This window comes from Macaca thibetana, chromosome 12, assembly GCF_024542745.1.
Source record: "Macaca thibetana thibetana isolate TM-01 chromosome 12, ASM2454274v1, whole genome shotgun sequence".
NCBI classification, from domain to species: domain Eukaryota; kingdom Metazoa; phylum Chordata; class Mammalia; order Primates; family Cercopithecidae; genus Macaca; species Macaca thibetana.
Window position 1 is genome coordinate 74,762,883 of NC_065589.1, and position 15,932 is coordinate 74,778,814.

Genomic DNA, 15,932 nt, shown 5'->3' on the forward strand with positions numbered 1-15,932 from the left:
GCGGGACTGAGTATTCCATTTTAATTAACTTACATTTAAATCACCTTGTACGGCTCCAGTATTGGACAGTGCATATTTAGATTGTGAACTTCGTGAAGATTGTCTAATGCACTTTGAATTCATTTAACTTGGCGCCCAGTAGGTGTTCACTAAATGTGGTTTCAGTTAACATGGGGAGAAATGTGTGCTACGTACTCACTTGCAGTGTTGATCAGAAGTGGCACTATTCTTATCCTATTGTTGCATTTGGGAAGGGAAAGTCACTTCCTTTCTCTAGCTTCAGATCCCTGCAGTGATGCAAGCCATTGACAATTTAATTTATAAGGTGCTTTCACATCCTGTATTTTATTTCTTTTAATCTTCTAACATCACTATCAGAGAGGGAACGATAATGATAACCATTCCCTTTTTTGAACACTTACTCTGTGGCTAGATCCTGTCCAAGGCAATTTACTGACCTTACCACATTTAATCTTGACAATATCCCTGAATGGCCTGTGTCACCATCCCTGTTTTTCAGAAATTACACCAAATCTCAAGGGAGTTTAGCAACTTGCCCAAGGTCATACACATAGTAAATGTTGGTGCTGGAATTTGTGACTCTAAAATCGGTTGACTTAAAAATTAGTATGCGGTGCTGCAAGTATTTACACTTCTGTTTTGCACACATGGACACTGAAGCTTAGAAAGCCCAAGTGATTTCCTTGGGAACACTCAGCATACCCACATCTCTGGTATGTTCTCTTTTGAGGGCTTCATTCCCTGTGTATCTTTCTGAGACATGAAGTATGGTTTAGGATCAGAGGAGAACATTTTGCTGTGCCTGGACAACCCAAAACTAGCATAGCAGAATTTATATGACAGAGCCCATTTTAATCTGCAGATGTCAAAGGAGGTGTCTTAATGTTTTCCTTTTTTTAAAAAGAAACTCTCTTGGATCAAGCAGAGGCCCAGAAATGAGGTGACGAAGGCATTGTAATTGGCTTGGGTCTGCTTGTGTAGGTCTCGGTGGGGAGCCCTGGAGAGCTTAGTTCTGTTCTGTTTTCAGTCTTCCTCAATCTTATTAGTCATTGTTTCCTTGAGTGCCTACTTCAGTTTTTAATTAAAAAGAAAAAAAAAAGGAAAAGAAAAAGGAAGCCTGCCAGAGCTGGACTGCAGTGTTGAGTGCTAGGACTGCCCCTTCATTCAGCAGAGGGACTTGTGCTTTGCCAACAAGATGATCTTAAGCCATTCTCTTTTTGTGGGGTTCTACCAACTCTGACGAAATGAGAAATTCTGGTGACTTGAGATGCTGAATAGTCCCAAGTGCTCTGCTCAAGCTGAAGATTTTACCTTTTGCTTTTATGAAGCTGAGAATCTTCTGTTCTCTAAGGAGGATCTGACAGAAAATTTATTTGTCTTTTTAAGAGTCCAATTTAACCTCTCTGAGCTTTAGGTAAGAACAGGTTTTAAACAGGTTTCTACAGGTAGGGATGTGGGCAGACGTGGACTCTTACTCATTTTTCTTTCAGCAGGGCAGAAATGCGTGCATACCTGGTATGGTATATCCTTATACAATAAAAAGAAAATGTATTTACAATTACCATTTTTTAAATGACACAAAAATCTAAGAGTCAACAAATAAACAGAGTGTTTTTTCCCCCCCTCTGGGGAAAAATATGCATTTGTTTTCTTCTATTTCATTACATTGAATCTCTTAATGAGGGGCAGGCAGCTATATCTGATGGGGAAGCTCAGTCCTCTTAGTTAATTATAAAGAGCCTAGAGCCAAATTCAGGTCCTGAGGTAAGCCATTTGTTAATTCTTCAGAAATGTCAAACCCCCAGGTAATTTTGGCTTTTAAACTGACCCAGGGGTTTGGAATACTAATTAATATGTGTTGAAACATGAATTCACAGTGCCAAGGATACTAATCTGTATATGGTAACAAAGTACTAGGTATTTGTTTGTTTACTGTAAGTGTTAGTGCCTCAAATATATAAGGTAAATGAAATAAAGATCAGCCGGGTGCAGTGGCTTATGCCTATAAGCCCAGCACTTTGGGAGGCTGAGGTGGGCAGATCTCTCAAGCCCAGAAGTTCAAGACCATCATGGGCAACATGGTGAAACCCCATCTCTGCAAAAAATAGAAAAATTAGCCAGACGTGGTGGCATGTACTTGTAGTCCCAGCTGCTTGGGAGGCTGAGGTGGGAGGATCGCTTGAGCCTGGGAAGTTGAGGCTGCAGTGAGCTGTGATTGCTCCACTGCTCTCCAGCTTACATGACAGAGGCAGACTCTGTCTCAAATGAAAAAAGAAAAAGAAGGAGAGAAAATAAAGATCATGCAGTGTCACAGGAAGGAACCTTCTGGTTATAAACAGAGGTCTAGAAACAACATCCTCCTTTCCCCCTCCCAACTATGATTTAGGTCCTCAGAGAGTGGGGTTTTTTCTCTCAGCAGTTCGCTTCTGCCTTTTCTCCTGGCCTCATACTCCTTTCTTTGTCAGTTCAGACTTTTTGCACCCTCTTTGGAGGGTTGCTCTTAGGAATTTTTGTGAGAAATGCTGTAACCAGTATTTCTAGGGAAAAGGAACCAACCATGGAATGGCCATGAACAGCCTTCTGGTTCCTGACCCAGAATCCTTCTCATTAAATTCACACTGAAAGTGCTCTTGCAAACTTGGATTTAGTGTTTTTGGTCATGGGGCTGTCATTCAATTGTTTGTTTGCCTTGTGAATATTTGCATTAAATAAACAAAGCCCATATTTTGATGTTTCCATCACATTTTATACATAATGGAGTCTTGTTCTGAAAAGGTGATGAAGGTGATAATAATTCTGTTTGTCTACTTAGGTTCAATGTTGGATATCATAAAATACATTGTCAACCGAGGAGAACACAAGAACGGAGTTCTGGAAGAGGCAATAATAGCAACAATTCTTAAAGAAGTTTTGGAAGGCTTAGACTATCTACACAGAAATGGTCAGATTCACAGGTATGACCCCTGCAGAAATGTTTAAATGAGCTGTTCATATCTTCAGCCCTAGTTTATAAAGAATGTTAAGGAAACACATGTTGCAGGCAGGTATTGACATTAACTTAGGCTAAATAGATGGGAAAAAAATACTTAAGAAAGAAACAAGTGAATACATTTTGATGAATTATATTGGTATCCTTGAGGATTGCTTCAGTGGCTTTCACTGAAATAAGAGTGGAATATAAAAAGGACTACATGGACTCATTTTAAAAAATCAGTCTTGGTAACTACTGTTGAATTATACTACTTGAACTAGATAGCACCTCTATCTTTCTAATACAAGCAAGACTATCCAAACATTGTAATATGTGAATTATTTTTGATGTGGTGGTGAGAGGGAAGGAGGAGGCACACATCTTTTGTGACATAAAATGTTAATTCTTTATATAGTCAAATCACATAGAATAGGAGTACTTGATGTTTCAAGTGAGTTAGTGCTACTTGGGCTCTTAGGAATTATTGCAAGTAAATAGCCATCTACCCATAATACTAATAATGTAATTCTCCTACCCTGAAATTTATATTTAATTATTTCTACTATATTTTTCTTTTTTTTTTTTTTTTTTTTTGAGACAGAGTCTTGCTCTGTTGCCCAGGCTGGAGTGCAGTGGCATGATCTCAGCTCCTTGCAACCTCTGCCTCCCGAGTTCAAGTGATTCTCCTGACTCAGCCTCCTGAGTGGCTGGGATTACAGGCACCTGCCACCATGCCTGGCTAATTTTCATATTTTTAGTAGAGATGGGGTTTCACTATGTTGGCCAGGCTGGACTCCCACTCTTGACCTCAGGTGATCTGCCTGCCTCGGCCTCCCAAAGTGCTGGGATTACAGGCGTGAGCCACTGTAGCTGGCCTATATTTTTCAATAATTAGAACAAAAATTACTTTAGAAATCAAACTTATAAATTGCAAATTGTCGTTTTTCAAAGTACTAAGATTACACAGGTTTTATATGGTGAAGAAATATACTATATAATAATTAGTATTTATAATCAGTCTCTCACCAGAGGAGAGAAGTTCATTTTTCAGAAAGAGAATTAACTTGGAATTGCACCCCAAATTGAAGTGGAAGTGGAGGAGCTTTACATAGACTGGGCTTTAATACTTGATAGAATGACAGTAGTGTGAGTTTTTGGGCAGTCTCTAACTCTGAAGCATAAAATAGAGAGTCTACTTACTGATGATTTAATTAAATTTGGATAATTATTTCATAGAAAATATTTCTTTCTAAAATGCTAACTCTCCCCCAGGAGTAAACTATAAAATGACAGTTGAATCCTTACACCTTTTTTTTTTTTTTTGGAGACCGAGTTTCACTCTTGTTGCCTAGGCTGGAGTGCAGTGGCGTGGTCTTGGCCCGGGTTCAAGTGATTCTCCTGCCTGAGTCTCCCAAGTAGCTGGGATTACAGCCACTTGCCACTGCGCCCAACTAATTTTTGTATTTTTAGTAGAGATGGGGTTCCACCATGTTGGCCAGGCTGGTCTCAAACTCCTGATCTTAGGTGCTCCACCCGCCTTGGCCTCCCAAAGTGCTGGGATTACAGGTGTGAACCACCATGCCCAGCCTATCCTTTTAACCTTTAAAATCTGTGATATAATCTTAATGTTTATGAAATTATTATGTTAAAGAGCTACATTGTATGATATGTTTTAAAATCTTCCTGAGTGAATCAATACACTATAAAGTCTGTACCCTACAATTTATTTTCTATTTTTTTTTTCTAATAGGGATTTGAAAGCTGGTAATATTCTTCTGGGTGAGGATGGTTCAGTACAAATAGCAGGTAAAACTGATAAACAGAAAATTTTTTTACTTGATTACAGAAGTGTTACAGTTTCAAGGCATGTCGAATCATTCCTGAGAAATGAATAAATGCATGTAATCTCTTTTAAGAATGATATTTACAGAATGTTTGGGTCTGAAGGATAACATGTTTTCCTTATTGTTTTGATAAGTCATTAGATCATCCTGTGAAAAATACCATTTTAGTACATAGCTTTTTGATAAAGAACAATTTTACTTTCAATTTTACTATGTTTTCTGCCTTTCACATTTTATAATGGTAATACTCATATAACTTCAAGAAATGCACTTGTAAAAACGTTTTTCGATAGGTTTGAAAATTTAAAGCATCATACACATCAATTAAAAACTAATTTATTTCTTAAGAGGTATCTGAAAGAATTGTGAACATTAAAAATCTGGGCCATGTTTTGTTCTTAACTCTGACCCAACATGGCTATTTCTGACAAAGCTGGTAGGCTGGGGATGCAATGAATGAATGTTGCATGAACACGCAATATCAGGTGAGCACCTTCCGTGTTCAAAGCCTCTATTTTGTTATTGGCCCTAGAGTAGCCTTAAAGGCCTGAGATAAGATGTAGCCACGTCCATATTAACTCTTGCTTTACCCATGTTGTTGAAAGTCTGTCTCAGCAATCCTTTTAGCTTTCATGGTTTCTTTAGGGGGTGTTCTTGGCATTTTTTGGCCAGACAGTCCTTCCCTATACTGGACTGACCCTGTCATTGCAGAGAAGAGGAAGATGAGCCCACTTGTACCCATCACCTGGTTTCAATAATTATCAATCTTTGGCAATTCTTGATTCATCTGCTGCTCCGCCCCCGACAACCCCCCGACTCTGGTGCCTCTCCTCATCGTGGATGCTGGATTTTGTTCTTGAGCCATCTGAGTTAGTGCTTTGTGTGTGCATATCTTGTCCTCATGAGTGGACTTTATCCCACAGGCTAGGGACAGTTTGAAAAAGTACTTCAGTTAAACAAGTAACAGCTGAAAAACATCTGTGGGCAAAAATTTCAAACTATCCAGTCCCCAAAATTTCAAACTCTCCAAACTAACTAGTTGTTCAGAGTGCAGGCTCTGGTGTCAGCTGACTTGGTCAAAATTCTGAGGCCACCACTTAGTAGCTCTGCCACCTTGGGCAAGTTACCAAACCTTCTTAAGACTCAGTTTCCGTAAAGAGGGGTAAAAATATAAACTACTTCATCTTCTTTGGTGAAATCAAGGTCCAGTGATCTCAACAGTGGCCGACACATAATAGGCATGCAGCAAATATCAATAACTACTGTTTTACCATGGCTGCTGTTGCTACTACTGTTGCTACTGTTACTACTGTTACTTCTGTTACTATGACTAAGAGGATCACACTGATACTCCCTTGCACTGACTGGAGATCATGTGAACCTGGAATTGTCCTGCCAGAGCTTCAGCTCTGAGGAGAGTTTATGACTTATCAAAAGGTGATACTTATTAATTATGGAATTTGGAAGCTAACTTGCCATTAATCTTGCTCTAAGCTGATAAGGAAGTGCAACTAATTTTCTGTTTTATGATGAAATGATGATTTCTCGCAAAAAGGGTCAAGATAGTGAACTGCCTTTGAAATGTGAAGGCTGGTCAACCCCTGCCTTATTCTGTTACTTGGTCTTCTGCCAGTCATCTCTTCCCATTATTCTTGTCAGATTAATGATCTGAGCCTCTTCCTGAGCCTTCTGGAACACACTGTCCTTTTCTTTTTCCCAGTAGGAATCCCCGAGGTAAGATCTCCTGACTTTTTCCCTCTGTCACAGGCCTTTGGGTTTTTCCTCACTGCCGAGGTGTCTGTTGTGACCCAATACATGCCTGCACTGCGGGGGGCTGCTGAGTTCAGAAGGGCTCAGGCAGGAAGCCCCTGCGCGGGGTGGTTGTGGGAATTAAGTGAATTGAAGTGTAGAGAGGGCTATGCCTTTTCTGTGCCTGGCATGTGCTGAGGACTTTGTGTTCCAGTCATCCGGGGCATCCTTGGTATCTTTTTGAGTATGCAACTTCATGCTTGTGTAATAACAGAAATTGGAATGGCCATTTTCCAGATGTATGGGGGCTGCTTGACAGGCACCTAAATGTACAGCTTTGGCCTCTCTGGAACTATTGCTTTCTGGAATTCCCATTTAATTTCACCCATATTCTCTGACCTGATCATCATAACATCGAACTAACACAGTATTTAAAGTTTGAATTTTTAAAGTGTTAACTGTAATATAAGGTTATTGCCTTAAAGCATTTTTAATGTGTCCTTGGAAAGGTAGATGTTACTGCTGTCTTCATTTTATATGGGATTGACTTTCTTGGTCAGGCACTTGGTCACTGCCTGAACAAAAACGAGGACCAGGAGTCTCTGGATCTTTTGCTGGCATCCTTGTCGGTGGGTGAGATAGAGGAGGTGGGGGGAAGAGTAGAACGTGGAGACTCAGCAATGGCAGGAGTGAGATAGTCCCTTTTTGTTGCTACTTGGACAAATAATACATTGCTTTTACCCAGACTGTTTTTGCTCTTTTCCCGTTTTATCTTTATGCCTCTGAGGGGAAAGTAAGGTTTGAGGGAGGGGAGGTGGGGCACCTGTAGTTTGAAATAAAAGTTAAGAAGGGGAGAAGTTAAGTTTGTATTTATTTGAGTATAATATACATTGCCCACCTTGAGAGTATTATTGTGTGCACTGTTTTTCAGAAAGGGCATTTTTGCTATCCTAATAGAAAACATAATGATTTTTATTTTTTTAGGGGAAACACTCACTTTTACATATGTGTAAATTCCCCTTTTCAGAACTTTTTATCAGAAAACAGATGAAAGGGCCTGATTTAGACCATGAGAAAACCTCACTTTATTATGCAGCTGGAAGTGTGGTGGATAGGGTAATGTGCCTGGCTCTGTTTAACACAGCCCAAATTCTCTGGGAAGAATGTACCTTTCTATTGAACATGGGTATAAAATCAGGAACTAATATGTCTTGAGTGCTTCCTGTGTGTAAGGCCAGGTGTTAGGTTCTGAATGCTATGAGTCTCATTCAGTCCTTAGCACAACTCCATGGGGAAGGTCCTATTGCATCCATTTTACTAGGAGAAACTAAGTTACAGTGGGGAAGTCAGTTGTCCAGGCCACACCTAGAATAAGCGGCGTATCCACGCTTTGGGTTTGGGCAGTCTGACTCTAGAAACTGCCAACTCACATCTGTGGGATTTCCAGGAGGAGGACCTTAAATCTGGATTTAAATGACCTCACTTTGAGATGGAATATACCACAGCAGTCACCATCTCTTCCATGTCTCTGCATAAGTCGATTCCCCTTAGGACCAGGGAACATATTCAGCACCTTCTTCCTCCTTGCTCCTTCAGGTTGAAATACAGGGGTGTCCCTGGTAAGGTTTCAGTGGATAGGAGAAGCAACCATCTAAGCGTCATTTGGTATAGAATTAAGCTCAGTAGTGACACCACACTTTTCAGACTGGAAAACTTCAGGTTTGATATAGTGAACTAGAACCTGAGGACTGCTTACTCAGGGTTTAAGAGAAAATGCTTTCCTTCTTACTGTACCTTCTATGCTTAGAGGTCCGGTGTGTGTAACTTCCTGATAATCAACTTGGATGCCTTGGACAATGTAATAGGTTTTGCTGCGCTCACTGTGTGATAGAAGGGGGAGTGGCTACTTGAAAGTCATGTTCTTCCCACGGCATAGCATTTTATTTTCCAGTTTGATGCCCTGTCATATTGTCGGGAAGAGCTTAGTGCTTTGGCAAATGACTAAGCCTGTTTGTCCAGAATTAATGAGAGTCACTATTTTGAGCAAACAGAAATTCATATGAAACGGATCACTTTGGGGTGGTTTCTGCAAATCTATTTAAGATTTAAAAAAAAAAAGTGGCTCCTCTTAATGTTGTATAAAAATGTTGATTTCAGCACATTTGATATATAAAGAGCTTTGTAGACACTTACTACTACATTATGTAAGCTAGATCTCATGCTCATTTTCACTTACTTTTGCCTTTGAGGTGTGTGTGCTATGGTTTGAATTCTGTGTGCCCTCCAGATGCATATGTTGAATCCCGATCACCAATGTGATGGTGTTAGGAGGTGGGACCTTTGGGAGGTGATAAGATCATCAGGGTTAAACCCTCATGAGTGGGACCAGTGCCTTTATAAAGAGGCCCCAGAGAGCTGCCGTGCCCTTCTACCATGTGAGGACACAAAGAGAAGGCACCATCTATAAACAAGAAGTTGGGTCCTTACCAGATAGTGAATCTGCTGGTGCCATGATCTTGGACTTCCCAGCCGGAAGAACTGTGGTAAATAAGATTTTGTTATTTTTAAGTCACCCAGTCTAAGGTATTTTGTTACAGTAGGCCCAATACACAAAGACAGTGCTTATGTGTGTGAATGTGAATTTCCCTTCCCTGATTTTACGTAACAGAAATAAAAATCGCTACTAGCAAAAGCAACCTGGAACTCTAGAAAGTTACCATCAAACTGCCTCAAGTATGCACATCCATTCAAATCAAGCTTATGCCCTGGGTTTTTCACTGTCCAAAGTACATTGGTAGAACTTTGGGTAGCATCTCTTATTTACTGGGAGGGAGATTATATCCTTATTAGCCTTGAATGCATCTTCAGTGTAAGTCTGCATCTTGAACACTGAAAACCCCATGACTAAAAGTGCCGGGAAAACATGCAACGAAACTTAACTTGCTTCTGTCACTTCGACGTTATCCATAAGGAGCCAGAAGAAGGTGTGCAAGGTGGTTGAGTTTTTACACCCATAGCTGCTAGGTTCTTTCATTTTCCTTCTGTGCTATTTGGCCCTCATAAAGTGCACTTTGATGCAGAGGGTGGGGGTTGAAGAGTTATTTTTTTGTGTTACAGGGATGAGAGGTTGCTGCTTTGAGCAAGGTAATATGGGCATCCGAGCAGCCCTGGAGTCAGCTTCTGATTAGTATGGGAAAGCTCCGAAAGTCCCCGAGGCATCCAGTCAGGAAATGATGTCATCACATTTATGAGCACCTTGGCACAGAGCAAGGGCTCTGACACCAGACAGCCATGGTTCAATCCTGGCATTGCTTCTTCTAGCTGTGTAACCAATTTATTTAGCTTCTCTGTGCCTCATTTTGCACATTTGTGTAATGAAAATATACTACAGAATTAAAGGAGTTAAAACACATTTTATTTTAGAATTTGCTAACTCATTGCTTTTGTATTGAAATTGGGATGGTGTCCTCTAATTACTTAGGGTATGGTAAGCTCACAGTGGCTAGGGAGGCAAGGCCTTAGGCACTCCATCTGACCTCCTGCCATATTGTTTTGCTCTTCTCTTCTCTTTGTTCCATCAATTTCCTCAGTATCACCAGAGTGAAGAATCTGCAGTATAGATCTGACCATATCTTCCTCTTGCATAAAGTTTATAAGCATTGTTGTTGGAATAAAGCTCCAGCTTCCTAATAGTGGCAGTTGAGGGACCTGCCTCTAGTTTTGTCTGCAAGTGCTTTCTGCTATGACTTGAAATGCTTATAGCTTCTTGTTCAGGGTTCCCCTTTCTTACTTGAGTGACTTCTTTTCATGACTCATTCATGAAGAATTCTTTCCTTGAGAAGCCTTTCCTGATCATTTCCTCCACCATGCCCACCTGCACCGGGCTAAGCGCCTTACCCTGGTGGTTTGAAAGGGTTCTCTCCGTCCTCTAGCTAGCCTATGACACAGCACTGAAATTGGGCCTCTACTTTACTGTCTTCCCTTCAGACTGGATACTTCCCAGAGGGAGAAACTCTGTGTTGTTCATCCCAACATCCCCAGATAGTACCTGACACATGGCAGGTGTGCCTGAACTTTGGGTCATTGCAGTCTGCCTCGAGGCACGCGAGACACTCTGTCTCAGCGGCAGGTTATGCAAGTACATGTGCCTGTTGGTGGCAGAGGGAGCAGATGTGAGGCATAGCTGAGAGTTCAAATGAGTAAGAATATATCAGCTTACCAGGGAGGGAGGCAGAAATATTTTAAATATTTAGGTATGTATACTACTGCATATTTTAAAGGCTGAAAATAGTTTTTAATGAGCGATATCACTTCTGATATTGGACAAGCACTGCCCTAGCCAGCAAGCAATGAAATGATAAAGTTAAGAGTGAAGCAGAGAACGTGAATGAAGAGGCACTGGTTATACTCAGAAAACAGAATACACATGAAAATTAAAATCTGTTGGGGGGTGTTTAAGTGTTCTATAGTGAGCCAAAATATTTGTTTTGCGTTTCAGGAACAATTTATAACTATGTGAATTATGGTTTGATGAATTATGACAAAATTCTCATACATGATTTTTTTTTTTTTTTTGGCATAAGTGAATAAGGACAGTAAGTTAATGTGGCTCCCTGATTTTTGGTGTCTCAACAAATGGTAACATTTGTTAAAAACTCTAGAATGAACCAAGAATGTAGTCAGTTCTGGAAACTGAGGTTTTCGTTCCAGCTGTACACCATCAGTGAGAAATACTTGAGGAGATTGTAAGCAGCTTCTCATGCTTTAACAGCTGCTAGCAGTTGTTTGAGCAACAACATAAGGAAATGTTACTGGGTGAACCTCCGATGGAGGAGAACCACTTTGCTCTACTCCCCTGCTGGAATTTTTGCTCAGCTGTGCACGTTTAGCTACAGCGGGGACACGGTTGAGCTTCACAGAAGAGTGTCTAGGGGGGCATGAGGCAGATGGGACCCAGTCTCCCTCCTTCCCTCTCTTTTTTCCTTCGTGTAAGGGCCTGCAATATCATTATTAAATTAAATTTCACCTATTACCAAAAGCTACATAGGTCTGGCTAAAATAAGAGTTTTTAGACTTGAAAGCTGAGCATTTCAGTCCTTTGCTTATTTTTTTGTTTATTTTTCTTTTTCCCAGAACCTCCATTTGTATAGCCTGCTCCTTCTGTGGGGGAAAAGGTAAACGTTAGGTGTTTGGTTTCAGTGTATCCTCAGTGGTTAGTTGACAGGTATTTATTGAGCATTTGCTATTTTCTAGGCACAGTCCTCTGAGCTGACACAGTGGTAAGCAATGGAGACATTGTGTCTACTGTCATGGAGTTTATAGTTTAGGAGACACAGACATTAAACAGTTAACTATATAATTTTAAAAAATATGTTAAGTGTGAAGGGAATGCATATATCTGGGTAACTTAAGTTAGCCACTTTAGGACTAGTTGAATAGGTTGTAATGGGGATAAATCTTAAATATGTATTATAAATAGGAATAGGTTTTGGTCAATAACATCTTATAAATTATTGCATGTATCGTATGTTGATCATAGATTTTTTAGGAAATTTAAATAACGTTAACCTGTGTTTACGTTCTATGGAATATGATTTAACACTTGATTGTATGTAGTACACTTGAGGACACAGTAGCCAATCTAGGCCCCCCGTGGTCGTTAACTTACTGTCCTTACCCTTTGCTGGCCATAGTTTGTATCAGCTGTAAAATGATGTGCTTAGGTTCTCAAATTCCCTTTCAACTCTAACAAATGGATACCTTCAATAGAGAACTCTGTGACCCCTGTGCTGCAGAACTGCGCTTCTCACAGTCTTTCCCAATTCTTTTAATTATTTCCCATTCTTCTATTGAGTAGGCCAGAAATCTTGATGTTCCTCGATCCTTGTCTTTCTCTTGGACTCTACACCCTGTCCAATATGTTAGTAAATCCTATGGTTGGCTATATTTCATCAGCCCCCTGCTGTCATCCTGGTCCACAGACCCATCAGTTCTTGTTTGGATTATTATGGCAGTCTCCTAAAAGGACCTCTTCTTCTGCCCTTGTGGTCTGTTCTCTACACGGCATCCAGAGTACTGCTGTTAAACTAAGTTGACTTGTATTATGCCTTTCCTCAAAACCGTCCAACCCCTTCCCATTTCAGAGTGAAAATCAAGATCCTTAAGGTGCCTCATGAGGCCTTATAAGATCTGGCCCCTCATTATGTCATTGATCTCAGCTCTTAACATCTTCCTCTTCAGTCAAACTGGCCTCCTTACCTTGCGTGCTGCTGCCTCGGGATCTTTGCATGGGCTGTTCCTTTTTTCCGGAATACTCTTTTCCTTACCTCCTTCAGATATTGGCTCAAGTGTCACATCATTGAGACTTCCAGGCCTCATGTTGTAACCCCCCTACCCTATATTTTGTATTCACTGCCCTTCTCTATTTTCTTTATTGTACACATCAGCGTACTCTCTATCAGTGGCTCTCTTAAGGTGTGCTCCTAGAGCAGCAGCAGCAGCAGCATAAACTTGATAAAAATGCAAACTCTTATGCTCTTCCACCCTAGACTTCTGAATCGGAAATTCTAGAGGTAGGGCCCAGCAATCTGTGTTTTAAGAAGCCCTCTAAGGGTTCTGAAACAAGCTGAAGTCTGAGAACTACTGCTATGTATTATGTTTTGTAATTTAGCTTTTATCTGTATTGACCTCTCCCCCTTACCCCTGCCCCAACTTAAAAGTCAGCTCTGTGAGAGCAGGGGTTTCTGGTCTACAGTCCCAGTACTTAGAACTGGAAGTGGCACTTAGTAAGATCTTGGCAAACAGCTGTCAAATGAATTAATAAACATCTGACTATATAGTAAATTTAGATTAAAAGAATATTGAGCAATAGTTCAGTGACTCTTCAATGTTAGGATTTTTCAGTGTGAGGTTTTCTTTTATCACAGATTTGGAAATCTGCAGATTCTTTGATGATTCAACTAATCCTTCTGAAAACTTTGTAAAAAAATGGTGTGCATTGTTTCCTTAAATACTTGTAGCAACTGGAGTTGTGTTATTTTAATCTCCCATAGGGATCATATCTTTAACATGTACAGATGGGCTATTGTGGCTTAATGGAGGCTTCTGATAGTAGGGCTGGTTGAGTGGAGATTTGTATAAAAAAGATCACCTGCAGGTATATGAATATTGTATTGGAAATTTAGACTTATTAGTATTTGATCTAAGTTGTTCGTGCCTGTCTCTGCGAATATGGCCAGCCAGGAGCCCTCGCTCACTTTGGAAGCTTGCCTTTGGCTTGGGAAACAGTAATACCTGTATAATATACTTACCTGGTGCTCTCCTTACAACAAGTCTGTCGGTTCAGCACAATAGTTCCTTCAGATGAAGCGTCTGAGGACTGCTGAGCAATTGTGGACTTGTTTAAGGTCATTCTGAAAGTCATAAAAGCATTTCACTCTCAGATCTCCTCAGACTTCACTGCACTTCTTGCCATTAGGTTTTGCCCCTACCCCACCAATATATTTCTTAACTCTATGCCTTTTGACAGTTCAGCAGCCCCAGGGCTCAGTTCCTTCCGTTGTAAAGTAAGGAAGGTTGACAAGATGTTCTCCAAGGACCTATCTTGCATAAAATGTTCAAATAACCCTTCATTAGCTGCAGTCACTAAAGACATTCTCAGTACTATTTTAAAGAATTCAAATCAGAGGATTATCTTGGGCATAGAGAGGAGAGTAAGCCAAGGCTCTGTCCTGTGGCTGCTTTTACCAGAGCATCTTTAAAAATAGTCCTCCCACCCCACACTGGGGATCCAGGGAAGAATGGTTATGTGGTGTGGGAATTATCTGTGTTTTGCCTTTGTTCAGTGTAATTATCTTATTTAATAGAAAGTTGACCACTAGTGAGCTCTTGGTCACGTGTATCATCGGACTTGAAAAAGCTGTCTCTTGGCCTGGGACCTTCAGCACAGCTGGGCTGGGACTCCTGCTTCAGCCTTCCCTTATGTTGCTGCTCCAGGTGTGACCACTGACTCCACTTCTTACTGAAAACTCACCTGCTTTGGGGCAAGGGTGTAGCTCTGACATAGATGGGCAGATTATCTGTGGTTTGCCATTTTGTTCAACTGTTGCTCTCCATTGCTGTGGCTAATTGACTGTATCTGTCAACTGAACTTTGAGCCAAATATAATTGGCATTGACCACTTATTCTTTTTGTCCCTTTTAAGCCTGTGTTGCCTTGATTGAGAGAATGGCTGAGGAATTGGGGAAGGAGTAGCAGCCTCTGTTTTTACCAGGAATCATCCCGTTGAATTTTTTTTTTTTTTTTTTTTTTTTTTTTTGAGACAATCTTGCTCTGTCACCCAGGCTGGAGTGCAGTGGCATGGTCTCGGCTCACTGCACCCTCTGCCTCCTGGGTTCAAGCGATTCTCCTGTAGCTGGGACTACAGGCGTGTGCCACCACGCCCGGCTAATTTTTTGTATTTTTAGTAGAGATGGGGTTTCACCATGTTAGCCAGGATAGTCTTGATCTCCTGACTTCGTGATCCACCTGCCTTGGCCTCCCAAAGTGCTAGGATTACAGGTGTGAGCCACCATGCCTGGCCTGAATTTTTCTTTCAATTTGTCTGTCGTGAATTGATTTGATTTCCTTGTAGAAGGTGCAAAGGATGTAGCCTATTTGAAGGAAACTGGTTGATGGCAATGTCAAGAGTCTACATATGAGACCCCAGTCACAGGAAGGCTTGCTTCTTTGTGTTTATTTTAAAAGATGAAACTCTACCTTTATGGACTGTCTTATGATTTCTTCTTTTGCTGTCAGGAAAGGCTGTGAAATTGTCATTCTCTGATGTTTCAAAGAAGGTCATGACTACTGCTCCCTCATTAATAGGCAGGGAAGATGGATTTGTCTAGAGCAGTTGATAAGTGACTCTCTAGGGCCCAGACTCAGGAAATACTGTAGGATTATGTTTTTTGACTGTGAATGACTTGGACACCATGCCATGGTTGGGACCATGCATATAGAGCCAAACAAAGCCATTGAACACCATTTGCTTTCAAGAAGGAATACATAGAAATGAAAACCAGGAGGCTGATGTGGGGTGAGGGGAAGGGATTGGGTGGGAGTGAGGGTGTCAGAAGAACCTCTTTGGTTTTACCTGGTTCCTCTTGGGGTACCAGGTTCTCTCCCAAGCAAGATGGGTGGTGTGTCCCAATATGTAGTGGTATGTGAATAACTGATTACTAATAGTAAAGTGCCAACATATTTATTGACTTGCTTAAAAGATAAGCAATTCAAGGTTATCACTCTAATAATATGATATCAGGTTGGTGCAAAGGTAATGCAGTTACTGCCACTGCTTTTATTTAAAA

At 40.8% G+C, this 15,932-nt stretch overlaps 1 protein-coding gene across 1 annotated transcript in view; it reads left to right on the forward strand.

Annotated features, from left to right (window-relative positions):
• Positions 1-15,932, forward strand: part of STK39 (serine/threonine kinase 39) — a 293,703-nt gene that overhangs the window by 81,327 nt on the left and 196,444 nt on the right. The window contains exons 4-5 of the mRNA XM_050752820.1: positions 2,834-2,975; positions 4,743-4,798. Of these exons, the coding sequence (XP_050608777.1) occupies positions 2,834-2,975; positions 4,743-4,798 (198 nt within the window). The remainder of the gene's footprint in view (positions 1-2,833; positions 2,976-4,742; positions 4,799-15,932) is intronic.